This window comes from Acytostelium subglobosum, assembly GCF_000787575.1.
Source record: "Acytostelium subglobosum LB1 DNA, scaffold: scaffold4, whole genome shotgun sequence".
Taxonomy (NCBI): Eukaryota; Evosea; class Eumycetozoa; order Acytosteliales; family Acytosteliaceae; genus Acytostelium; species Acytostelium subglobosum.
The window spans coordinates 97,815-124,337 of NW_012236528.1; the positions used below are offsets into that span (position 1 = coordinate 97,815).

At 44.6% G+C, this 26,523-nt stretch overlaps 11 protein-coding genes across 11 annotated transcripts; 6 read left to right on the forward strand and 5 right to left on the reverse strand.

Annotated features, from left to right (window-relative positions):
- Positions 1 to 66: 66 nt before the first annotated feature.
- SAMD00019534_021890 (hypothetical protein) lies at positions 67 to 1,331 on the reverse strand (the record flags this gene model as incomplete). Its single annotated transcript, XM_012901487.1, has 3 exons — positions 67 to 620; positions 702 to 860; positions 920 to 1,331. Coding segments are annotated over 3 exons (1,125 nt in total), but the record flags the coding sequence as incomplete, so codon positions are not given.
- A 293-nt stretch (positions 1,332 to 1,624) lies between these two features.
- SAMD00019534_021900 (hypothetical protein) lies at positions 1,625 to 2,680 on the reverse strand (the record flags this gene model as incomplete). The annotated part of the gene is made up of 2 exons (XM_012901488.1): positions 1,625 to 2,194; positions 2,303 to 2,680. The coding sequence occupies 2 exons, from the start codon at positions 2,678 to 2,680 to the stop codon at positions 1,625 to 1,627; spliced, it is 948 nt and encodes a 315-aa protein (XP_012756942.1).
- A 998-nt stretch (positions 2,681 to 3,678) lies between these two features.
- Positions 3,679 to 6,418, forward strand: SAMD00019534_021910 (hypothetical protein; the record flags this gene model as incomplete). The annotated part of the gene is made up of 4 exons (XM_012901489.1): positions 3,679 to 3,890; positions 3,987 to 4,218; positions 4,302 to 4,597; positions 4,672 to 6,418. The coding sequence occupies 4 exons, from the start codon at positions 3,679 to 3,681 to the stop codon at positions 6,416 to 6,418; spliced, it is 2,487 nt and encodes an 828-aa protein (XP_012756943.1).
- A 136-nt stretch (positions 6,419 to 6,554) lies between these two features.
- Positions 6,555 to 7,804, reverse strand: SAMD00019534_021920 (hypothetical protein; the record flags this gene model as incomplete). The annotated part of the gene is made up of 4 exons (XM_012901490.1): positions 6,555 to 6,635; positions 6,699 to 7,130; positions 7,193 to 7,315; positions 7,400 to 7,804. 4 exons carry the CDS (start codon positions 7,802 to 7,804, stop codon positions 6,555 to 6,557), a joined length of 1,041 nt encoding a protein of 346 aa, XP_012756944.1.
- Positions 7,805 to 8,095: 291 nt separating this feature from the next.
- SAMD00019534_021930 (hypothetical protein) lies at positions 8,096 to 10,083 on the forward strand (the record flags this gene model as incomplete). The annotated part of the gene is made up of 3 exons (XM_012901491.1): positions 8,096 to 8,453; positions 8,523 to 9,927; positions 10,047 to 10,083. 3 exons carry the CDS (start codon positions 8,096 to 8,098, stop codon positions 10,081 to 10,083), a joined length of 1,800 nt encoding a protein of 599 aa, XP_012756945.1.
- Positions 10,084 to 10,189: 106 nt separating this feature from the next.
- On the reverse strand, positions 10,190 to 12,579 carry SAMD00019534_021940 (hypothetical protein; the record flags this gene model as incomplete). The annotated part of the gene is made up of 5 exons (XM_012901492.1): positions 10,190 to 10,287; positions 10,367 to 10,436; positions 10,507 to 10,784; positions 10,865 to 11,919; positions 11,984 to 12,579. The coding sequence occupies 5 exons, from the start codon at positions 12,577 to 12,579 to the stop codon at positions 10,190 to 10,192; spliced, it is 2,097 nt and encodes a 698-aa protein (XP_012756946.1).
- Positions 12,580 to 14,628: 2,049 nt separating this feature from the next.
- Positions 14,629 to 16,998, forward strand: SAMD00019534_021950 (hypothetical protein; the record flags this gene model as incomplete). Its single annotated transcript, XM_012901493.1, has 2 exons — positions 14,629 to 15,708; positions 15,790 to 16,998. 2 exons carry the CDS (start codon positions 14,629 to 14,631, stop codon positions 16,996 to 16,998), a joined length of 2,289 nt encoding a protein of 762 aa, XP_012756947.1.
- A 98-nt stretch (positions 16,999 to 17,096) lies between these two features.
- Positions 17,097 to 20,216, reverse strand: SAMD00019534_021960 (hypothetical protein; the record flags this gene model as incomplete). Its single annotated transcript, XM_012901494.1, has 1 exon — positions 17,097 to 20,216. A coding segment is annotated over one exon (3,120 nt), but the record flags the coding sequence as incomplete, so codon positions are not given.
- Positions 20,217 to 22,712: 2,496 nt separating this feature from the next.
- SAMD00019534_021970 (hypothetical protein) lies at positions 22,713 to 23,707 on the forward strand (the record flags this gene model as incomplete). The annotated part of the gene is made up of 2 exons (XM_012901495.1): positions 22,713 to 23,383; positions 23,461 to 23,707. 2 exons carry the CDS (start codon positions 22,713 to 22,715, stop codon positions 23,705 to 23,707), a joined length of 918 nt encoding a protein of 305 aa, XP_012756949.1.
- Positions 23,708 to 24,348: 641 nt separating this feature from the next.
- Positions 24,349 to 24,663, forward strand: SAMD00019534_021980 (hypothetical protein; the record flags this gene model as incomplete). Its single annotated transcript, XM_012901496.1, has 1 exon — positions 24,349 to 24,663. One exon carries the CDS (start codon positions 24,349 to 24,351, stop codon positions 24,661 to 24,663), a length of 315 nt encoding a protein of 104 aa, XP_012756950.1.
- A 330-nt stretch (positions 24,664 to 24,993) lies between these two features.
- SAMD00019534_021990 (hypothetical protein) lies at positions 24,994 to 26,451 on the forward strand (the record flags this gene model as incomplete). Its single annotated transcript, XM_012901497.1, has 2 exons — positions 24,994 to 26,084; positions 26,157 to 26,451. 2 exons carry the CDS (start codon positions 24,994 to 24,996, stop codon positions 26,449 to 26,451), a joined length of 1,386 nt encoding a protein of 461 aa, XP_012756951.1.
- Between the last annotated feature and the right edge of the window lie 72 nt (positions 26,452 to 26,523).

Consider the following 26,523-nt stretch of genomic DNA (forward strand, 5'->3'; position numbering starts at 1 on the left):
AACAATCACACACTATTTGATGATAATTTTAATTATTGTCGTGTTGACTTGGAATGAATGCAATTACTCCCATTCAGGTTCATTCTCACTAGAGTCACCGTCATCCTCCTCACTGGACTCATCTTCGTCCTCCAGTTCTGGATTGAGATCGAGGTCCAGACTGGCGAATCCTTGCTGTCCTTGCTTGTTGGGTTGTGTTGGCATTGTGAGGTTGCTTGGTGGAACCAATAGTTTGTCCTGTTGTTGCTGTTGTAACAAGAGTTGTTGTTGCTGTTGCTGTAGTTGTTGTTGTTGTAGCAATTTGGCAGATTCGTCATCGGCCTGTGAATCGGTATTGGTGTCCATTGCAGTGTCCAATTGGTCGCCAGCAGTTGGTGTGCGTTGTCCAAGTGCGATAGGGGATGCCAGTGCCAAGTCCTTCTCGGCCAATCCATAGAACCTTAGTAACTGAAGTGGAAGTCGAGCAAACATCATTGACATGCGCATCATCTCCTCCTGTGGAGCAGGAGGTTTGTACAATGGTATCAGCGGTAAGTGAGTCTGATATCCATAAGGTGCCGATGTTGTGCCACTGATCTTGTGTGCATATGATATCAGTTCCTCGGGATACACCTCCCTCTCTTTTGTATGTTGAATGGATAGATGGTCAGTTGTTGTGTTGAGTGATCAATGATGCTCATATATCTCAGCGAGTTAGTTACCTTTGATATCATCGCCTCTTGATGCATCTGATATTTCATTCTCGAGCAACAGCTCAGCTTCCTTCAGCTTTGACGCAAGGTTAGAGATGATCTGATCGTGCTCCTCTATCTCTCTTTGAATAGCCACTATCTCCTTCTGATATAGTTGATGTTGTTCCACTGACGAGGAGTGTCAATCAATCAATCATTCATTCATGCTCATTCTCTTGGTGACTTACGTTGTTTGAGACTTTGTTGAAGACTCTTGTCAGCCTCCTTTAGGAGACTCATATTCTGTAGAGGTAGCATCTGTTGCATTTGTAGTTGTTGTTGAAGTTGTGTTTGTGTCGGTGGCGGAGGTGTGGCCGCTGTAGTAGGCCCTTGAGACGGTGATTGATTGTTATATACAGGGTTGTTTACTGGTGATGGCATTGGTGCTGTTGCTGCTGCGGCATTTGTCTGTGCTCCAGTCTGTACACCAGTGGCACCAGATGTTGTAGGACCAGCTGCTGCTGCGGCAGACGTAGTAGTCTGTTGTACCTGTGACATCTGATACAATGATTCAAACAGTGTCCTATAAGCCTTATTGAACTCTGCTATATTGATACTGATGCGGTCCTTCATTGACCGACTTGGTCCTTTCTGTGCCATGTTTGTATGTATATGTGTGTCGTTTGTTGATTGATAACAATGTATGTATGATCCTGATTACCTCCTATGCATTGAGTAATACATGCATGTATCTGAATGCTTAGTTGATTGAATGACTTAAGAAGTTCATCGAAAGTGGCGCTAAATAACCTTAACCCTAACTTACCCTACCCTCGCCCTTACCCTCACTTACCCTACCCTTGCCCTCGCCCTCACCCTAACCCTCACTTACCCTACCCTCGCCCTAACTCAAATGACTAATAATGACACGATTGTTAAAGAATGTTAATGCTTTAGTTGCCAATGAAACCCTTGAGAGTCTCGAATGACTGGACGTAATCCTTGAGCTTCTTGCCGTGGACGTGATCGTGGATAAAGAAGGACAGTCCCTCACTGACTCCATACTTTTGCAGGAACAAGAGGATGTTGTCTTGGAACTCGGCCGAGGTACCAGCAATGTCGACTGGGTTGACCGGGTCGTTGAAGCCTCCGTAGAAGAAGCCAGAGACGGTGTAGCTGCCGTCGGCAGAGGCGAAACAGCCAAAGGTGACGGTGACGTCCTTGCCATCGACCTTGCGGGTGATGCAGATCTCGAATGGGTGGTCGTGTGGGGCGTTCTCTTGGCCCTCCTCGCCTTCCTCTCCCTCCTCGCCCTCCTCTTGCTCCTCCTCGTGCTCCTGCTCATTCTCTGGGGTCTCCTCCTCTTCCTCGTTTTGCTCTCCCTCTTCGCCCTCCTGCTCGTTCTGGTCGTAGTCCTCGTCGTATGGCTCTTGCATCTGCTCGATCAAGTCGAATCTAACAGTGATCTGAGCGCCATCCTCAGAAGTCTTCTTCAAGAAGGCGTACTCGTTATTATTTGAAAGCTGTTCCAATTGTTTGATTGATTGATCGAATGAAGAATGATTGAGTGAGTGAGTATGAATGCTCCCAATGTGTCTTGTCCAGGGTCAATTGTAGAATGATGTAATTACCTCGAATCCAGACTCATCCAAGAAGGTTTGGTTGTCCTCATTCTCGGGGATCAAGGTCTTGAAGTCGTTGATCTCAGTGTCGCAGAGAGTGCGGAGAAGGGAAGATGGGGTTGGTGCAACTGGGACGTTGTTGTTGCTGGCGTAGGTTCTGATGGCCTGAGTGGAGGTGGCCATTGGAGCAAAGAGCTGAGTGGTGATGCTTCTGGTGGCCGATCCAGTTGGTCTGGCAATTGGGCCGTGGTTGTGGTGGTGAGCAGAGATGCCAGCGACCTGGTAGTTGGTGCCACAGCATGTTCTCTGGCCTCTTCTGATGCCTCTGACTGAAGAGGACAACAATGAGCGTTGAGTGGAGAATGTATGAATCGAACGAGCAGACATTTTGATATATGTGTATGTGTATGTATGAGTGAGGTGGAGTGAACCAATTAACAAGATAGAGCTCAGTTGTTGTTGTTGGGCTAAGTGATGTACGCATTCGTTTGCAAAAACAAACCAAATTAAATCAAAATAAATGGGGGGGGAGTAATAAAGCCGAGTCGCGCATTGACAACCAACTATGAGGTGTGTGTATGTGTATGTTAGGGCAAGGGTAAGGGTTGGGGTATGGTAAATCTCCTAATCATTATGGTAAATCTCCTAATCATTATAGAATAAGACATAGACTATTATGTGGTATGTTCACTACTCACTCAACCTAAGTTCCCATGCTCTTTATCTATTTGATGAATGGGAAAAGTGTTCTGTGTGTGATCTGGGAAGTCTAAGACATTCAAGAAACAAGATGTACTTGATTCGTTCGTCTATTTATCTCCTGATTGATGGAGATAAGAAGGTATTAATGCGCATTCATTCAAGTAATAAAGTAAACAATGATTTGATTTTGTGTTTGGTCCAAACAACTAGCTAGCCAACTGCTCACCAATCATTGTTTTGAAACAACAAAACCATTGGGCCTTTTTGGCTAAAGTCCATTGAGGATCTGCAGATCCTTTAAGGATGGGTCGTGAGATCAGGGGCTCAACTTCGATCTGACAGTGATGAACAAACTTTTTCAAATTATTGTGAATCTGAACCACTTAATTTAATCCATCACATCATTGTCATTAATCACATCTTGATTCCGACCTCATCCATTGACTGACTTATCTCTCTCTTTCATTCAAACACACAATAAAACAAACAAATACACACACACACACAAGCACATAAGCACACAATTGATCAACCGCCACACCCCCACCAATCCTTATAACTGCATCCATCCATTCACTTAAAAAGCAATTAAAAGTAGATAGATAGATAGTTATAACAACAATAACTTGTAGTAATACACAATCAAACAAACAATCAACAAACAAACAAACAATCAAACAGAAATGGCAGATGTATCAGATCCAGGTTTACCAACTCAAGCCATTTGGGACATACCATTTGAGAACTTGGAGTTCAAGGAGAGGATTGGAAAGGGTTCATTCGGATCAGTGTTCAAAGGCAACTATCTAGGTCTCGACGTGGCCATCAAGAAGATCGAAAAGGCCGATGACCCAGAGTATCTGAAATACATCGATAGAGAGGTGTCAATGCTTCAGTAAGTCTGTCTTGACTCATGGGTCACATGACTCCTCTCACTCACTCACTCAATCACTCACTCAATCAACTCAACTTGATCAATCAATCAATGTAGGAGTTTGAGACATCCATTCATTGTACAGTTCTCTGGAATATGTGTACATTCGTCTGGTCTTTACATTATAACAGAGTTTGTCTCGGGTGGAGATGTTAGACAACTGCTCAAACAAACACCACCCATCACATGGGACAAGAGACTATCAATCGCCGTTGACTTGGCCAAGGTATTAGTATTCCTCCATGCCAAGAAGATCATTCACAGGGACCTCAAGTCAAAGAACATCTTGGTATGCATCATCCCATCCCATCCAATCCAATAGTCAATGACCATCTTGCTAACAATCAATCATGTGATCAACAACAACACCAGCTGGATGAGTTCCAAAGGATTAGACTGTGTGACTTTGGATTCGCGAGAATGAATGAACAGACAAAGAAGTCGAGACATATGACAATGTGTGGTACTGAGGGTTGGGTAGCACCAGAGATTCTACTTGGAATGAGTTATGACACCTCTTGTGATGTGTTCTCATATGGTGTCGTGTTGGCCGAGTTGATCACTGGTCGAAAGCCCGGTGTGGACCTCTGGGTTCGCACACCAGAGACCTGTTTCGATATCAATCCCGAAGAGCTAAGACAAAAGGCCTTACCAGGTTGTCCAACAAAGTATGATTGTCCATTGTCCATGGTACTCTCAACATCTCACTGACTCACTGACTCAATCAATCAATCAAATCTAGACTCATAGAGGTATGCTTGGAATGCTGTACATATGAACCATTGTCACGTCCAACGTTTGATGAGGTGTGCACCACGGTCAAGTCAGTTGTGATTCCGCCAGAGATTAAATCACCTGATGTCACTCCAAGCACGGCAACACCAAACAACAACATTAGCGCACCATCATCACCACCCGTTGTATCAGTCACATCAACAACCAACAATGCCAACAACAACAACAACAATAACGCAACAATCGCAGGCTCATTGTCACCAACATTGGTACAGTCAAGACGTGGTAACAACGCATTGTCACAACATAGGAAGTCGGGTGAGTTTGCCAACGCAGTACCATCGGGCGCCAACGACCAACAGCAGAAGGAGCTCAAGTTCAAGGCGGGTGAGTCGGTGATGAATGGCTCAAACTGGCGTCACGGCGAGTTGAAGCCGCCCGGCTACTACACTCTCAAGCGCAAGAACGATGGCGGCACGCAGACGGCCCTCACCAACCATCTGATCAAGATGGTGGAGCGTGCTACCAGCGACTACTGCTACGACACGTCATACATCCAGGACCTGCTGCTGACGTACCGCTGCTTCGCCACGCCCACGCAGCTGTTTGACCTCCTGCAGCAGCGTTACCTGTCGTGCTCGCTCGAGAACCATCAGCACCAGGTGGACAACTGGAAGCGCGTGCATCGTGTGATTCAACTGCGTGTGATCATCTTCTTCAAGCGATGGATCGACTACTATCCACACGACTTCCAGGAGGAGCCCCTCGTGGACAAGCTCGCAGAGTTTGATCGCATCATTGCCCAGAACAACTTGGCATCACAGAGTCTCACCTCGACGCTGGCTGGCTCCGTCGCCGAGCTGGGCGAGCCCAAGCTAGTGGCCGAGCTGACCAAGAAGCGCAACGAACTCTCACAGTCGACACCAATCCCATCGAATGCGCAGTTCCCCACAAGTGTCATCCCGCCCCCACCAAGCGGCGAATACTTGGACGTAGCCGATGTCAACTCTACCGAGCTGGCGCGACAGTTCACAATTATCAGCGGCTTCAACTTCTACCAGATCTCGGCACGCGAGTATCTCGAGATCATCTGGGAGAAGATATCCCAGTCGCCATCACCATACGTCGGCAGCGAGATGACGTCACAGCCCGGCGCCAACATCCACACGTTCCTCGAGCACTACGACGACCTAGTGCGCTTCGTCTCGACTGAAGTCGTCAAGCACAACAACGCAAGCAAGCGTGCCACTACCATTGAGCGATTCATCGAGGCCGCTGACAAGTGTCTGGCCCAGAGCGATTTCTCAAGTGTATTCTGCATCATGCAAGGACTGGCCAGTCCAGCGATCGAGCGTCTCACCGAGACATTCAAAGCGCTGAGCCCCAAGACACACGCAACATTCGACCACCTCAAGACCTTTGTGTCCAAGGACAATGATCACAAGAAGTATCGTGAGACTCTGAACGACGCGCAGGCACCCGCCATCCCACACATCAGACTGTTGTTGGACGAGTTGTTCTTCATCGAGACGAGCAGTCCCAAGCTGTTGCAGGGAGGCATCGTCAACTTCTTCCACTACCGACAACTGAGTCGCAAGATCCTATTCACTCAACAGCTTCTTGGCAGCGGACTCCACCAGTTCCGCGCCGTGCCCTCCATCCAAAAGATCCTTTCCAAGCCCCCACAAGAACTCTTTGATGATGAAGCAATTAGACATTACTCGCTGCTATGTGAGCCACCAGTGTCATTGTAAGGTGGTGGCGGTTATAGTGGACGTCCATCAATCAGATCCATCATTCATCCATCCATCCATCCATTCATCCTGGCAATATTTATAAATTATTGAACCAAAGTCAGTGTACTATATATATTACATCAGTGTATTGTTACTAGAGTTTAGATTGATTGGTATATGACCTGCACCTTCTTCCATTAAGTGATTGATCAATGTTGGATTTGATGTTATTCTCCTGTATGATTGAGTGATTGATTAGTTCTTTGTCCCATGATTGAGTGATTGTTACATATCTTACATAGTGGTAGAGCCAGCTGTTGATATCGGTTACATCGCCAGTACTACTTTGGATGTTGAGTCTGTGTCGTTGATCGGATGTACCTTGATCAATGGTGTTGAGTGCATCATGGTTCAGCACTTGGATCATACGGTCCACTTTCAATGACTTGTCTCCAGAGACGCCACTGGACGACACAGATGGTTTGATGAACTTTGGTGAAAAGACCACAGAGAGTTGTTGACGTCTGGAGGACTCTTGCATCAACTCCTCCAACGTATGGAAACGAGACATTTGTAACATTGTCATCCATTGTGGTGGCGGTAAATATATCGTACCCTTATCATGTTCCTCCAATGCTTCCTCAGGTGAGAACCAATCCATCTGAGTGTTCTCAGTGTGATCCACAACTGCATTATAAGGGTAACTTGTTATTGGTGCTAAGTAGAAGTACTATTATTGATTGAGTATGAGTAAGTATGATTGAGTGATCTTGTCCATTACATGTATCTTACAGTATCGAACCTATGCTTGTTGCCCTCTGGTGTTATCCAACGTGACCATTCCTTGATGTCCTCCAACTTTGGCTTGTCCTTGCTCACCTTTTGAAGGAACTCCAATAGATGTATGCTGTCCTTCTAATGTACGTTGAGTGTAAGCCGGTGAGTCAGTCTCCAACTCATTGTATGATTGATTGAATGAATGAATGAATGACACATTACCAATACTAGATTACGAACACTTTGAATAGTGTCCACTGATTGAGTCTCAACGATGGCGTCGTTGACACCACCGATGAGGAAGTTGGTCTCTTCAAATACTTCGCGTAGTGCTGCGATGCGCATTGGTAGATCGACTGTGACCTTGTCAAAGTATTGACGCCATTGTAGACTCTCATCCTGTTTGTCCAATACTCCACCGGGGAATACATGTGCACGAGGGAATACCCTCAGATCAGGTGATCTCTTCACCATCATTATACGATAGTCATAGCCAGTTGGAGGTAACACCCTATCAGCACAAGAGTATGGAGGTGGTTTGTTGAAAGACCATTTGAGTGCAACAATAACAGATGATGCCTTTCTAAATGATGTTGATGCTGCTGATGCTGTCTTTGATGTGGACATATCCTATTCCTATCCTGTCTTTCTATTCTATGTGTTGATTATGTGTTTTTTACAACAACGTTAAAGATAGATTGGCTCATCATGATGATTCAACAAGTTCTTCAAAGTTTGAGAATTCAGGAAAATTGTCACTTTTGGTTAACTAAAGGGTCAAGTTCATTCATTTGATATCACTCATTCAAGTAATAACACATACATATACATACATATACATACATATACATATATAAATACACTAGATAATGAAGTAGAATGAATACATCAATGGCAACTACAACAACAGCATCATATATGAATGATTTAAACTATGACTTGAATTCATCTGTGTTACTGTCACGAGATAGAAGTGATGAGTTCAACAAGATGAAGAAGAAGTACAATGATAGATTGAACAGCGATTTGGATACACTGATATTAAAGTTCAAACAGATCACTCTAAACGTTAGCACATTGCTTGCGGTCGACTATGAGGACAAGATGATAAAGAACTGTTGTGTGTGTGGCGTTGTCTTTGGAAAGATCTTCTCAAAGAAGCAGAAGTGTCTAGTCTGTGGCTACGCCGTCTGTGCCAACTGCAACAACCATCCACTACCCGTCAACAGCTTTGACAAGGTTAAGCCTCCTCCAAACCCTAACAAGCCCGTTCAAAGTAAGTTCGTTCATTCAAGTCCGATACTCATCCCGACGATCACTAACAAACATACCCTTCCCAATTAAGATGTAAATGTGTGTACTATATGCTACAAGACACTGAGCACAGCCATTGATAGGAATCAACATCAGATCATGCGACAGCGTGGATCATCAAGTGTGTTTGTGGAGTTCTACGAGAAGATGCATCTCAACATATTGGACCTGAGAAGGAACATCAACTCCTACAAACAAGTTGTACATACTATAACAGACTCTGCATCACCCAATATAAAGAGAGCCAAGGAGTTGGAATCAACCATCAACATACATCTGTCCGAGCTCAAGACCGGAGTCACCAAGCTGAAGGAGCTAAAGGGGCCAACACCTCGCCAGCAGCAGGTCATTCAACATGTTCATCACAGCTTGGCAACACAGTTGAACACTCTGTTGCCAGAGTTCAAGCTCTACAACACAGAGTGCCTCACAAAGATGAAGCAGACACCTGCCACCAGTCCAGCCAGTATCAAATCACAATTGACCAACGTCAAATCAGTTGAGCAATCACCAACCTCTTCCAGTCCACCCGCGTCGCCATCTCTCGACCAAAATGGCTCATCAGGCTCATTTGGATCATCAAACAGACTATCTACATTCTTCTCCAATGTATTTAACTTTGGCGATAACAACAACACACCTACCTCCAGCATCGGTGGATCAAACAGTCGAGGACACAGTCGAAGTGGTTCACAGGCCACATCATACGAGGATCTTCCAAACAGATCAGTGGTGCTATCTGTTGTGCCTGCCCTCTGCCCGCTGAATGGAGGTTGCATTGCGATCCAAGGAGAGAATCTTGACAAGCCAGTGATATCAGTCACTGTGGACGGTCTCCAGGCAAAGGTGCTGATGAAGAACAACTTTGCTCTTCTAGTGATGTGCCCACCACGAAGCGAGGGCGAGTATTTCCTAAGCATCAAGGATGGTGACAACCTTGTCACCAAACAATCCATCATCTACACAAACTCTTGCTTCAGCACCGAGAAGGACATTGACGATTCGAATCGATATGCGATGGACTACTTTAACAACGCTTCGTTGTCCAACTTTGAGCCAATCTCTGATAACATGGCCATGCACTCACCAGCAGTCGAGTCGAACAACTTTTCGTACGAGAATGACCTGAACATCCAAACGATGGCAGAGATTGTGGGCAGTCCCGACAAGGACATGGGCATCAATGATTTGGACGCCATTGCAGCAACTGGCAACAGCTTTGACGATATGGTCATCCAAAAGATTGAACCAGTGGTCTATACATCAACCGACAACAGGGTCACATTGTACTTGAAGTACTCACTGGTCGCTGGATCAATGCCATTGATATCAATCGATAGCACACCAGTAACTATCGAGTTGGGCAACATGCGAAAGAGTGTCAGTTTTGCCGCGCCACTCTCACTCAAGGAAGGCTTCCACACAATCGACATCATGTATCAATCAAAGTACATCAACATACCCAACATACTCTACTACCAACACGATCATTATACAAAGGGCAACTCAATGCCTATCCACTCGACCTCTTCATCATCCTCCTCAACATCTTCAGCCTCCAACTACTCACACAAGGTATCACCAACAAGTAACACTACTACTGCTTCTGGAGCCAAATCCAACTACATTGCACCAAGCGAACCAAAGGTATCCACTAGAGTATGGGGAAAGAAGGTATGATACAGTACACATGTCCGTCTATGACTTGAATTTATAGAAGTGTGGAGCAATCTCATAAAGCCAGCTAGGTTCAATTACACATAGCTCTTTCATAAACTCTTTGGTTGTTACAGTTACTATGTATTGGTGATTGAATGAGTGAGTTAGTTAGTGATGGGGTCGGTCTGTGAAGACTTGGAAGGGTAACTAACATACCATCATGGAATAGTACCCACTCTGGTGAGTTGACTGTACTCAGCACTGATGTTGGATGTATCCATAGTTTCTAGATCATTGTTGTTGGAATGGATGTTAGTCAATGTGTCCAGTCACCTCACATCATCATTTAAGCTTACATGTTTATCTTTAACAGTCTGGTACGAACCATCCGGTTGTAGATGGGCTGCATTGGTAAAGAATCCACTGACTATTGCCTTGCGTATTGGTACTGTCTTGTCTGGAATGTTCTTGTCATTGTTGTCTGTGATTGATATCAATTTGATCTGATACTTCTTGGCATATGCCAACAACTGTTTCCTAACCTGGACACACCGCAGCATCACTTTATAATTGATCTGGTTCTCATGACACCATGATGAATCCGACTTTGACTTCCTCGAGAATATATTGAACACTAAAGAGAGGTAAAGTAGGTAGTGTCTTTGATTAGATCGCTGTTCCAGCTTGTGTGTTGCCAACATCAACAAAACATACAGTTTAGGAGCGTAAGATGATCACCTTCTTTGACAGTGAATGATCTTCGAATGGATTGGGATTGATTGACAAACAATCCTTGAATACTGAGCATTGCGACAATTGTAATGATCTCTTCGCTGCAACCATAGTTCACTGATGATAAGATCATTCTAGAGAATTGTGGCTCCACAGGGAACTCTGCCATGATGTGTCCAACTGGTGTCGTCAGTTTACAATCGTCATTCAGTGCTCCCAGAGCATAGAGGACCTCCAGTGCCCTGATCATTGCGTCTGGTGGTGGAGGTGATACAAAGTCAAAGTTGAGAATGTTGTCAATGCCAAGAGCCTTGAGTTGCAAGACCACTGGTGCAAGATTGGATCTCTGTATCTCGGGCAATGTGTGTACAGACAGCTTGCTGAATGCCTCTTGTGTGTAGAGTCTGTAGCACTTTCCCGGTCTATTACGACCGGCTCGTCCAGCGCGTTGATTGGCAGAGGCTTGAGAGGTGGGCACCACGACCAGACTCTCAAGACCCGATCGCCCACTGTATGTCTTGATCTTGACGAATCCAGTGTCGACAACATATACAATGCCATCAATTGTGATCGATGTCTCTGCAATGTTCGTTGCCAGGATGATCTTGCGTACCTTGATGTCTGGCTTCTCAAACACCTTCATCTGCTTGGTCATTGGCAGACCAGAGTACAATGGAATGATCTTGTATGGTGATAATCGTCTTGACTTGCCATTTGCATCGCTCAGACGATCCTCCAGTGCTCGACGTATCGTCTCAATCTCCTCCTGTCCAGTGAGGAACACCAACACGTCGCCAGGTGGTTGTGTAGTATGTATGTCGACAATTGTGGTGGTAGTTGTATCGATATAGTTGACAGATGACTTCAAGAGATAATGTATGTCCACTGGGTAGTTCCTGCCCTCAATCGAAAGAATGACAGCAGTGTCCTTTGACTTATCGCCCGTCCTATTACTATTGAAGAACTGACACATATCCTCTGCGTCCAATGTTGCCGATGACACAATGATCTTCAAGTCCTTCCTTCTAGCTTGTACTCTAGGGTTGTTTGTTGTATGTTAGTCAATGATGATTGATTGCGACTGAATGCTATGACACATACTTCTTGAGTAGACCCATGAGTATGTCGGTGGGCAGACTGCGCTCGTGTGCCTCATCAATCATAATGACAGGGTAGCGAGAGAGTAAAGGGTCCATCATCATCTCGCGAATCAACATGCCATCGGTCATGTACTTGATCTTGGTGGACTCGGTGATTGTGTCTTCGAATCGCACTGCATAGCCGACTATCTCACCAATGTTTGTTCCAGTCTCTTCAGCGACACGATTGGCGACGGACATGGCAGCAACACGACGAGGCTGAGTGCAAACGATTGAACGTCCGCCCTCGGCCCAGCCCGCCTCCACGAGATATTGAGGTATCTGTGTTGTCTTGCCACAGCCAGTGTTGCCAACTATTACCAATGTCTGATGAGTCTCCAACAAGTATAATATCTGTCTACGCACTTGAAATATCGGCAGAGCAATCCTCTGTTGTGTGATTGATAGCTTCTGATTCGAGTTGAATACCAATAGATCTGCAGCACTGTTGAGTCCTCCTCCTGATCCACCATCATCATCTCTATCAAACATTGACAACCGATGTTGTTGTTGTGGTTGTTGATGTTGTTGTTGTCTTGATGTTGTTGATGAAGACATTATTAGTTAGAGATTACTTGATATTGGTATTTAGAGAGTTATGATACCAGATCAGAGGGAATGTGAATCTAGATCTCAATTCCAATAAAGTGAACATAGTTAAGTTCAATGTTGCTTTTATATTTATCTGTTCACTTTATAACAATTTCATTTATTATTTATCAAGAATGAATAATAACAACATCATACTGATCAATGGGTATGCCTGCTTGCACAACGTCCATCACATACTTATCAATGGGTTGGCACTCAATGATACTGAGAAGGACAGAGCCATCACCAATCTGAATGATCATCATGCCATAAAACTATCAATGGTGAAAGACAAACTTCATTATGTCTGGAATCAACTTCTTCGTCCCAGTCCTCAAACATCAGGTATGTAAATAGAACAATTATATTATGTCTTAATTAATTAATTATGTTAATATATTCAATCCAGCCCCTGGCTCAATCTCTGGATTTATAACAAATACTTTACCAAATTATCAATCTGAAGAACTCAACATCACTTCTTCTATTATGTCCAGACGAAAGGACACCATAGAATCAATTCTGGTTCGACTTGGGAAACAAAGAGTTGTTCTGGTTAGATCACCACCATTCACAGGCAAAACATCTTTGTGTAGCCTGATGGAGACCTTCCTCAATCAGTTCAACGATGTCGAAGTTGTCCACTTTAGCTTTATCGACAATATTCATCCGAAAAATGACACTACAGAGGAATTCTTCACTCGTCAATGGATTTCCAACACTGGACAGTCATGGAACTACTGGCTAAAAGTGGAGCCCAGCGTCCAGAAGAGAGTGATCATATTTGATGAGGCCCAATCAATCTATGATCGATACCCATCATTCTGGGCTCACCTCAAATGCCTTCTGGGAACTGGAAGTAGCAAGATCCACATTTTACTAATGTCAAATTATGCAGACGTCTGCGACATTAGGGCCACCCCGATTGCCTTTGACGAGGATCACAGTATGGACTTGACATCGATATCATTGACCCATCAAGAGTACCAAGAGATTATCAATTCTTTCAACAATGATCAAATGGTTACTGGAATAACTCTGCAATTGGAATCAATCGAGTTCTTGTGGAGAATGACTGGTGGCCATGTGGGTCTTGTCCGCCTGTCCCTTTATTCCATCGAGGACAAATACTTGGGAGTCAAATCAGCAAGTCCTCAAGACATCAATACATTCTTGATCTCTCAAGATTTCGCACAGACAGTGATCAACTCCAGAGCCATTCCCAAGATTGTAATGGAAGACTCTATGAGGGATATAGTTGAAAGGGTTTTGGCTTCCAAGGATGCTCCATTGCTACAATCATTTCATTCCCAGGTTCTATTCACTCTTTTCAAACTTGGTGTATTGACCTCAATGAATCTTGATGATTCTCCTAGGGTGTATTTTGCCTCACCATTGATCCATAGAATCTATTCGAATTGTATCTCCTCCAAGCTCACACCTTGAAGTCTCAGAGATCATTTGTCGAATCAGCCCTCATCTGACACAAGTTATTGCCGCCATCGATATTTATATCAAAATCTCTCTTCTTTTTTCTTTTCCCAGGATGCAGACTTAGGAGTCAACCATACTTTTTTTCTTATTCTCTCAACATCACAACAATACTATATTTTATATTATTTATCAGTTCAGATGTATGTCACATTAGAATTAAACTGTAGAGACAGTAGCACATCACAGTTCATATGGCTTGAGCAAGACTACACGGATATCGAAGGCTTTGAGATTGACGATGGCATCAACATTTGGGTCGAAGATGGGTACGGGCTCGCGCCTTTTACAAGACATCATTACCAAACTACGGATGTATTAGGTGTATCGAGTCTCATTGACACCATTATTGGTGGCCAACAAGTCGCTGTGATGATCATTGGAACTCTGAGTCCAAGCCAGGTTCAATCACTTTGTAGATCGTTTGGCAAACTTGGTGGACAACTTCTCGCTACCTATGGAAGCAATGTCAACTATTGCCTTTTGGGTCACAAAGGAAGTCCACAAGGCACTGCCAATGAAGCCATGGGAGACTACACAAAGGCCAAAGTCAGTGTCTCTTGCTCAACAAACCAGCTCAATCAGTACACGAGACGACTATCAATCAAATACGCAACCAAAACCAAGATTATTGATGTATACTTTGAGAACAAGCGTGTTGACCTTGGACTCAGTGATGGTTTGAATGTCATCGCTTTTGAAGATACCATGTACACCTACGGCTACAGACTTTGTGGAACTGTTCAGACGTTCAATACACAACTCTATGACAATGACTCCCAAAAGTTTGCCGACTACATCAACTCTTTGGACAGATCCACCATCGTGTTAGTACTGACACGTGGAGATGCGAAAGCCAAGCTTCATCAAAATGCAATCGACGCCATCAAAAGTCTTGGAAGCACTATGATCAATCAATATGTCAGTCAGCCAGATAATAATAGTTTTGTGATCGTCTCTAGAGCAAACAACCGGAGACCACTGGCAGAAGCCACATCCAACGGCCAAACACGCCCATATATTGTCTCTTTCACCCATATGTCCAAGGTAGAGTTCGGTGGTAGTGATATCACAAAAGCACAACAAAATGGAATCGGTGATATTATCATTTCTGCAGGGTCATCAAATCCACGCACTGCACCTGCTGGTACATCGAACTATTGTTATACTCACATACAATTATACCCCTCAGAGATCAACCCACAACAACAAGCTCAATCATTCGTCATGAGCTCCATCAGTGAAGTCACTAGCACACCATACTTTACCACTGGATATTTCCTCAACTCCCAAGCGGCCATAACAACAATGATAAATGATATTGGAAATATCCCCATTGGCAACCTTGTTGTCATTTGCTCCTCAACGCTCGATAGTGGCTTTATCATGCCCGACGATCTTTCACTGGCGTTCACCACCATTGGATCACAGTTTTCCTACAACATCACCTCGAACAGTTCATTTGTCGTTATTGGAAGGAAAGACGCAGCACCAGGATCAGTGGCCGAATCCCTCAACAATCAAGGTCCTGTTTCTGTCCATTCAAATTTCAGCAAGAGTCCAAAGATTGTCAAGCCATTCATTGAGATGAAGGCGGTATCACAAGTAGGTAGTCGCTGAAGGACATTTGCTAACCTAACTCCATCTGACTCTCGCTCCATCCACTCGACACCACTCTTAAAATAGCCTTCCTCACCTCAATCACAATTTTTTATCAATGCTGTTCCAATTGGTGTAATGCCTTCTTTACCCGGCCTAAATGTGATCATTGTGAACCCAATCAATGGTGTCCCTCAGAGATACTACAACTTTAACACGACACAGGTTGGAATTGGAAATCCCAATCCCTCCGCAGATCTAATGTCAATGTTGGATCAACAGAAGCCTGGTACCATTTTAGCAATATCCAGTGTTGGGAATGCCTCTGATTTCCTCACTGGCGAAGCCAAACAAAAGATTGTCACTCGTCTTGGTGCATCTGCCATTAGCTCATTCAACAATAATCAATCATATTGCATTATTGCATCCGTGCTTGATGCCAATGCCGTAGACTCCAAGCTCGTCAGTGAATGCATGTCGCCATCAAATGTAGCCACAACATGCAACATCAGATTCCCCGTTAAATCACTCTACAAGGATATATCTGGATATGCTTTCTGTGTGGCTTCATTCGCCAAGGAAGAGACCTGTCACATCATGATCAATGGTGATAAGAGCTCTTTTAATCCGTCAAACGGATTGAACGTTGCTGTGATCGATCCATCTCTCCCATTCCCTGGGAATGTGCAGAGATATAACTTCAACACATTTGACTACCCGTCAAAGTGGAGCACCCTGTTGACACTAATACAATCACTCAAGAATGGTGTGCATGTACTTATAGCAGTCAAGAAATCAATGGGCAGCATCTCCTCAACCACCAAGTTCGTCATGACGACAGCGCTGTCATTGATTGGCGCTTCTAGATTCATCGGCATCCCTGGGAATAGCTCTTATGTTATAGCTGGAATGAAAGGAACTCCCTCTGGCTCTGCTGCCGAGTCGTTCTCTGATGGCACATCTCAAGTTTGCATCTCATCGTGGCTACCTGCCCCACCACCTTCCACTCTCACATCTCATCAAGTAGCAGCAGAATATGGCCAAATGATGTTGCTTCCATTCAAGACACGCTCTGGAATACTCTCACAAAATAAGAGGTATTATTTGTCACATTCTCTTCTTGTCTCTGACTTTGGACTTCTTCCAACTCTGGAGGACCAACTATTAACTGTCCCACTCCTCAATGACTACTATATTTGGAACAATCCTGTTGCACCGTTGGACAAAGAACAAGCTGTAGGTAATGTTTACAAAACAGAGCCATCCTATCAATATATTCTCATGGATGGAAATTGAGATAATAATCAAGTATGATGATATGATTTGTTTATTATTAAGAGATAACCAGTTCGATGGTAATAAATATATATTATTATAATATAATGTAATGTGACTTAGTTGACACGTGGGATACAGACACGCACCTTGACGAATAGAAGTACCAGGAATGCCAGAATCATAAAGATTACAATGTTGTGTGCATGGTAGGATGATGCGTATGGCCACTGCTTCTCGGACTGACGCAGAGCCATTGGAATGAATGACCAAAGATGCCAGCAGGTCGAAAAGGCAAAGCCAGCCACGACCATCAGCAGCCACATCTCATCTTGGAAACAGTTGAAACGCAGGAATGTCAGCAGGATGGCCAGGACGTTGGCTCCAAACATGCCCAGATTGGCAAGGAACAGACGAGAGTTCTTGATCGTGTCGGACTCTTTGTTGGACGAACGGAAGGACTGCTCGGCCTTTCTTGGGCCTTTCTCCTCCTCGACGTCGCCCTGCTTCACCAGCTTGGACTGACGGAATCCTTCAGTGATGACGGGCTTCTTGACAAAGTCACGCTTCCAGTTCCACATGGCCAGCTTATGACGGCTGATCTTGCGACTCTTGAGCAGACGGACGATCGACGCCGAGCCAGCCTTCCAAGCGGAACAGTATGTGCCAGCAAATCCAAAGAATGTCTGCTCGGCTCTCCAGAGATCAGTGGGCTCGACCCAAAGAGATGGTCCACTCTTGCCCTGCTCATAGGGTCTCTTGGCACGCAGGATCATGTATTGAATGATTCTTGGCAAGATCATGACTGGAATCATACCCACGAGAATGAAGATCACAGGGTCCTTGACGACGATTGGCACTGTCCACAGACACATCATCAATGGGGCAATACCGTAGAAGAAGGCAGTTGGCGACAGGAATGGATAGATACACGAGTCCATGTTGTAGAGCATCTTGCGCCATCCAAGCTTGCCTTGAATGTACATCCAGGGCGTCAGCGAGAAGATCTCTACGGCACCCTGAGCCCAACGTTTACGCTGCTCCAGCGTCTCCTTGAGATCGACGGGCGCAGTACCGACCACCAGCACCTCGTTGTGGTACCACGACTTGAAGCCAGACACCTGCAGCTTCATACCGGTATACATGTCCTCTGTCACAGAGTTGTACATAATGCCTCCAATGTCATAGAGTGGCTGGCGACGGAAGATGGCGTTGGTTCCTACGAATGGGCAGGCGTTGTTGGCCGAACGACCCTCCATTACAGGACCGTAGAACTCCATGTTACGATGTCCCAACGGGTCGTCCACGGGGTAGATGTTACTGAAGAACTGGGGCGTCTGCACAAAGGCCAGCTCGGCACCCTCGTCACTGTAGAAGTAGGGCATCACACGCTTGAGGAAGTCGGGATGTGGCTGCTGATCGGCATCGAGCAGACCGATGAACTCAAAGTCCGCCTTGGTCGACTCGTTGAACACACCATTGTTGATGTTACCGGCCTTGTTGTGAGGAATGGGTGGCTTCTTGCGACGCAGGTAGGTGCAGCGGGGAGACACAATGCTGCCTGTTGGCTCAAAGTCAATACGCACATTTCCAGTTGACACCTCGTCGAATGGCAGCTCGTGACGACCCATCATGAGCACCGCGTACTGTGCAAGGTTGAGTGCTTCGACGTTGAGGAAACGCAGACGGTACGACAGGTTGTGCTCCAGGATGAAGTTCTTGACGTACTCCTTGCGCATGAGCACCGAACGGATCAGTGGACGGTACATGGCGTTTCCGTGCCAGAGTGACTGCAGCGATTCGATGGAGAAGTTGTCGATCATCTCACGCTCAGCAGCATCAAACGTGCGGTATGGCGAGAAGTGGTCCTCACGCAGCATGGCCAGGAACGTGCGCTCAGCCTCGGTGGGATCGTGCGAGTCCTCGCGATTGATTCCAAACCACGAGTTGAGCAGGAAGAACTCGACGAACCATTGCACCTCATTCTCAATGATCTCGCGGGTGGTCTTCTCAATGCGGTCGGAAGTCTCGCTGAGGATACCGTGTGGGTCTTCGTTGGGATGGGCGACTGGTGGCGCGATCTGATGCACGGCGTAGATCGAACGCTGCAGCAGCTGCATCAGGAAGTTCTTCTCGACGGACTGGAGATGCGCCCAACCACGCGACTCACGGAAGTTGATTGAGTCGTCCAGCAGACCGACCCAAAGGTTCTCGCCTGGGTAGTCCATGGACATGGTGGTGCGGAATGTCCTGGATACGATGGAGGGTGGCTCCTTGTAGGTGGTGATGTACATCATGACGGTGGGGAACTTCTTGCGACGCTTGGTGAGGATCTGCTCGAGCGTGGTGACCAGGATCATAGTGGCCGGGTTGGTGAAGTTGTTGAAATGCAGGATGGTGGCCAGGAAAGAGATGAACTCGACGGCGTAGAAGATCGCCGAGAAAGCCATCGTGAACATGTCGAACGTGTTGATCGTCCAGCCAGCACGGTATGCAAAGTAGAACAAGTTCCACACGAGGAACACGGCCATTGTCGCCTGCAGGATTGTGTGCGAGAAGTACGGCTTGAGCTCAAAGACCACCTCCTTCTTCTCCTCACCAATGATTGACTCGAGCGTCTCGAAAGACTGGTCTTGCATCGTGTTGGACGTGAGCTTGCGCCTCAGATTGTGTTGGGACTTCTTCTTGGTCAGTGTACCGGTGGACGCGCCATCCTTGCCCTGTTGCAGGAATGCCTTGTGTTGGCGGATCTTCTCCTCCATCTCCTCGGGCGAAAGGTCCGGGTCAAACATTGGCTCAGTGTCCTGCTTGTCCTTGGACGCGGCGGCCAAGTCCACATGAGGTCCGCTGGATGAGGGACCTTGCTGGCTACGGTCGTCGCCGCCATCGGTGATTGGCAGGCCCTCGGTGACGTTCTCGCCAACGCCACCGCCATTGAATCCATCACTGTTGCCAAAGTCCATTATAGTGTTCTTCTTCTTGAGTATGCCGTTTGATGTGCCCTTGATCTTGCGCTCAGAGTCCTTTCTGCCCGAGGTCTTCTTCTTCTCTCTGCTGTCACTGGGCTTGTCCTTGGTGTTCCACTTCCACTTCAGGTTGTTGGACGATGGACGTGGCTTCAGGTTCCTGTTGGAGCCCGTGCCACTGATGCCTGACATTAGCATACTGTCATTCCTATGTGCGCTACCATAAGGTGAGCGTAAATTATTACCAAGCATATTGTTTGGGTTGCCGCTTGAGTGAGTGTTTGTTGTTGTTGTTGATGTTGATGGAGTATTAATTGGTATATCTCCATCACGGCCTATGCCGCCACCATAAATGTTGGAACCTTCATTCATTTCCACTAATATATAATCAATCATTATTGTATTAGTATTATGTTCGGTTCCATGTTTGATTAAATCATATAACTTACCTTAAAAATTATTTTCCAGGTCAACTGGATGAGTGTGTGATTGATTGATGGGAGGTGATTGGAGTGATTGAGTGATTGAGTTATAGGTTTGTTGGAAAGGGAAGGAAGTACCAACCTCAAGGATACCAAGAGATAGATTTAAAGGAGATTGATTGATTGATTGATTGATTGAATGAGTATGAATACGAATGAGGGATGAGGTTGACAGGGTAGTTTTAAGTATTAATGACGCTGAACAACAGAGTAGAGTGAGTATTTTAATTGACAGGACAGGACTGGACTGGATTGATTGATTGATGGTTGGCTGTTGCTGTCCGGATATTGATGGTACACCTACTCTCCCTCACACGCACTCCACACTCCACACACACACATACAGGTAGATAATGTATAAAGGACTTCCCAACAACGATTGTTAAAGATGTTATATGCATGGACGTGCTTTTAAGCGAGGGATGGTGTGTTGCCATGGCGCCCCTCCACCTTTTAAGCAGCTGCTGCTGACTGCTGTTGCTGACTGCTACTACATATCGGGTACAGATCATCCAACAACAACATGATCAGCTGCCCTTAACGTCAAACAGCTTGTTTGACACGATTACGAATACGCGTCAACAACAATAACCAAAAGGTGTTATAATTGATTGATTGATTGATTGATTGATTGATTGATTGATTGATGGATGAGCGTTTGTCATCCATTAACATCATTATTGAGTGGGTTAGTGAGAGTGTGGATGTGTGTGTGTGTGTGATTGGTGGTGTGATTGATTGATCATATGATGGTTGTCCATATCCAGTATTTGCGTGTATTACCGAGAGATGATGTATGTGGGGTGATGTGGAAGAGTGTGAGTGGTCACTCTCGTCCTCAAGTGATGTGTCACTAAATCACTCACTGACACTCAACAACAACATCATTAACATGGGGGTGTGGATCAGTGTGACACACAGCTGGTCGACCAAACGAAATGGGCCATACACCAACCCATGTCATCCAACATACAGGACATATATATATAAAAGAGAAGTACGTAAAGTGGTCGACATGCGTTGGAACTGCCAATATATATCTAATAGGTTGGACAACAACAACTTGTGTGTGCGTTGTATAATGATGTTATACTGTTGTTGACATTCACACAAAACATATACACATAAACGACGTTGATTGATCGTGTGTTGATGGTTGAGTGTGTGAGTTCAAGTAATGATAAGGTAAGAGTTTGAATGTGTAGAATGGTCGACCATAATGTCATTCATTCGGATTACCACGATTCAGACCTAAACAAACCACCGCCATGATGATAGCCAGTAAAGGAAAAATGTAGTGAACAAGAGGTCTCTACTTAAAGTACTACTCTGAACTAATGAATGAAGGTGTGAGTAAGTAAGTGATTGATGGATTGATGGATGGTGTCAATCAATGGTCGTTGACAGGTGTAGTTGCCAACCGACGCAAATCAATCACACCATCCTCCTCTATCCTCAATCTTATCTATACATCACCAATGTCATTCAACTATTCTATTCTATCATTCATTCATTCATTTCAATCAATATTGTTTATAACATTGTTATTATTATTTGAGAGAAGACAACAACAATAATAATCAAGCATTGCATGCATTGAGAATGAATGAGATGAGATGAGCTATGAATTATCTTATCTTTGCAAAGGACACCAACCCATCTTTGAACAATGTTAGTGAATGATGTTGAGATCACCATGAAAACACCATACGTCAGCACACCTACCTACACCCACCACATCTAAGTGTGCCGTGTTAGCTGAACAGGTAGCGACCTAAAGTGAGTGTGTATGTGTGTATGTGTGTTGACTACTTTAGTAGTGAGGATACTTGTACTCTATTCTCTCTCATTCACTCACTCACTACTTGATAATAACAATAACAAACATAAAGTGAGATAGATCTTGAGGAAGACTATACCTCTGTTCTAAAACTATTAATGATGATACAATCAACATCTTTGGATACTCTTCCACTTCAAAGTTCATCTGTATACTTTGGTAGTGGTGGTGACGTTGATTTAGTTGGCACTTCAACATCATCATCATCATCATACATATTCAACAACAATGAAGATAATAATAATAATGCCTATGATATAATCATCAATGGTATCGAATCAATAGAAACCACAACCTCAAGTAATAATCTTTCATCAACTCCAAAGACAACACATACTCGACAACAACAACAATCAACATCATCACCTTTGAATATTCACTCATTGTTGGTATCCACTGTACATACACATGCCAATGATCCAACCTATACAGACTTTAAACATCTAAATGAATGATGGAAATCAAACATCTTCATCAACATCATCATCAAAGTCAACAACTACAACATCGACTATTACAGACACTCCAATCAATGATCACACTGAGTACCAACCTCGAAAAGGAGGAGTGATCAAACTAAACGTTGGTGGACATCTCTTCTTCACATCGATCAGCACACTGTGTGCCGAGTCCAACTCAATGTTCTCGGCAATGTTCAGTGGCCGCTTCCCAATTCAAACAGAGGAGGACGGCTCCGTATTTATTGACCGCGACGGTACACATTTTCTCCACATACTCAACTGGCTGCGCAACAAGTACATTCCACCAATCAACGATGACATTGTCAAGGAATGTCTCATCATCGAGGCTAAATACTATCAAATACTATCGCTTGTGGATCATCTGTCGGCGCCACCTCCCCCATCGCCAAACCCAAACAAGTTCTCTCAGAAGGAGTTGATCGTGATGCTCAATCAAAGTCATCCGAGCCATCCCATTCAACTGGCCTCTGCCGATCTCTCTGGACTTGACCTCAGCGGGCTATCCTTCCGCGGAGCCAACCTTCGCTTTGCCAACCTCGAAGGATCATCACTCAAGTACTGCGACCTCTCATCTGCCAATCTCCAAGATGCCAACCTCAAACGATGTGATCTAAGATACTCTGATCTATCTCATGGGTATGTAGTTGTTGTGCTCAACTATGTTCCTCGCTCATTCACCCACTCACTCATTCATTCCAATCAAACACATATAGTGACCTTCAGAGAGCTCAACTCCAGAACTCCCAATTACAATATTCAACAGCAATCTCTTGTAACTTCTCTGATGCCGAACTATTGGAGAGCTCACTTCAGAATGCAGACTTCCAAAACTCGCAGCTGAGTGGCGCCAATCTACAGTGTGCCAATCTGCAGGACATCAACCTGAATGGCTCCAAACTACAGGGAACTTCATTGTATAAAGCGATCAATGTACAGCGAGCCAAAGGATTAAAGAGATAATCGATCATTAGATTGATTGATAGGACCTTCTATCCAACCATGTACCATTGATCAATCGCCTAAATATTTTATTATATTAATCATCAACAACATCATGTCATCATCATCATCATCATCATCATCAATCATTGGTGATGGGAACACTGACGAATCACAATGACTGGCCGGACGACCAGTCAAACCAATCATTATTGACTTTCCTCCAATCAATCATTCTATCAATGATGGATCACTGAACATACATATGTTTGATCTGATCATCTACAACATATATTCCATAGATCATGGCTGAATTGTAATTCGTCACTTGATTATTATCTCTTCATCACAATCAAACACACACTCAAACACCCACATATTTGATCGATCCAATGATGACCATAAAAGGTAGTATTATTATTTGTGTATGTTTGTAATATGTACATTCTATTATGACCTATCATTGTAATAACCATATCGTTAATAATAAAATATATGTAGTATGGTCATCCAAAGACCATCACCAAAAAAGGAAAAGGGAAGCTATTTAATCGATCATCCAAAGGAATTATACAAATCATCCAGTCAATCATCCAAGATTATTCTGAACAATATCTACCTTCGTAACACTACTATCTACTACTATCACTACTACTACAACGATGTCAATCAAACTCTTTACCATCTTGGTCGTCGCCTTGGCCTGTATCTCAATGTGCAATGCTGATTATTGGAATCCAAACAACAACAATCAACAACAGCAACAACAACAACAACAACGTGATGGTAATTGGAACAACAATCCAAATGTCTATTATAACGCCAACGGATATTTCGCCCAGAATCGCAATGGCAACCTCCAGCAGCAACAGCAACAGCAGCAACAGCAAATGGGAATGGGTCAGCCCATCTACAGAACCTACCAACAGCCAATCTACAATCCCTACAACACATATCCTGGCCAAGTCTTCATCTAAAGGACTAAACAAGGGATCTCGGCAATAACGGTGTGATTGATTGATTGATTTGATTTATTATTAATAGATACATTTCGGAAGATGACTATTACTTTGCAACCAAAAGTTCAATAAACATGTTGTTATGTGATCAATCAAAAAAATCGAATTCCAATCTTGGCATCACATCTCGCAAATGGTAACCGGTTGTCGTTTGCAGACGCAGATATTTTGTCAAAGTGAGAGAGTACAATGTTATGAGTGTTGTTATTACATCTGTACCTCACTTCACATAACTCATCATATAAATATTTATAATAAGATAGAGATAATCAATCAATCAATCAAACAATGGGGAAGAAGGTTGCAGCCACAAAGGTGATGATGACACCAAAGATGATACTGGCGATATGTATCTGTATTGTGGTGTTGACGACAATGTACTCAATGAAGATGATTAGAACTAAATCAATGATTGAGACATTGGACGATGACCCAGATTATCAACAATCACAACAACAACAACAACAATCACAAGAACAACCACCTTTACTATTACAACCTCATCAACAACAAGTGTTGGGCGTGGATACTAGTAGTGAACAGAGAGTACCTAATCATGTGCCGCGTAGGTTTGCCCCGGTGAGCAGACCGACACCAAAGCCACAGTTGACATCGGAGGAGTTGGAAGCAGAGGAAAGGATCAAGAAGGAACAGGCCATCGCCAATGAAGCCGAGCGAAAGGTGTTGGTACAACGCGTCTTCCAGGAGGTGTTGGACGAGCGCGAGATGATCTCTGCTATCCAGGCCGACAAACACTCGACCGTTAAGTTGCCACAGTATGCGGTTCTTCCTTCTCTTCCTTTCGACTACCGTCCACTTGATCAAGAAACCGACCAGCAGTACCTGCTCGACAACAAGTGGAAACTGAAAAAGGAACTGAATCCATTCCTCTTGCAAAAGCCTCATATATTCGTTCACATTGCCAAGACGGCCGGCTCATCACTGGGCAACATCTTCAAGAGAAACGAGCGTCGTGATCAATTTAGTCACTACTGGGTGCACCCTGGCAAGCACGAGCTGGAATTTGTCGCCGGACACAAGTCCACTATCTTTGGCCACATTCGCTTTGGACTTCACTTTTACTATCGCGACATGCATCCAAATCGTGTGACACTGCGCGACGACGGTCTCAACCCATACTCCTACATGACAATGATGCGCGAGCCCGTCGACAGGGTCATCTCACATTATTATTATCATCGTCAGAATAAGCGCGATCCTGGTCATGCTCTGGCCATGAAGTACACACTCCAAGAATGGTTGGAGCGCAGTCCAGCCGCCAACAACGAACAAGCCAGGATGCTATGTGGCGTAGCTCCACCCGAGTACATTGATAACGAGAGCCTTACCGAGACATGTGCTCACCATCATTTGAAATAGTATGTGTTGTTGTCGTCACTACCATGGTTGAACCTGGACGACTCTAACCAAACCTCCTCTACATCATATAGTACTTATAAGTTTGTTGGATTAACGGAGAAGTTCCCAGAGAGTCTGGTGTTGTTGACACATTATGCAGGATTCCAGGCGATCAGATTCTCAAAGATCAACACTGGAACGCAGAGACCCAGTGTGTCTGAGGTGCCAGTGGAGATTGTCGAAGAGATCAAACGAAGGAATTACATGGACATTGAACTATATAATATTGCCAAAGAGATGTTCGAGATGCAGATCGATGCAATTGGTCGCGAATTCGTCGAGCGAGAAGTTAAGGAGTTTAGAAAGAGAATAAAGGTGCTGCATTGACGGTCAATCAATGCATGCATGCCATGTTCATAGAAAGAGAGAGAGAGTTGATTGATTGATTGATATATTTGT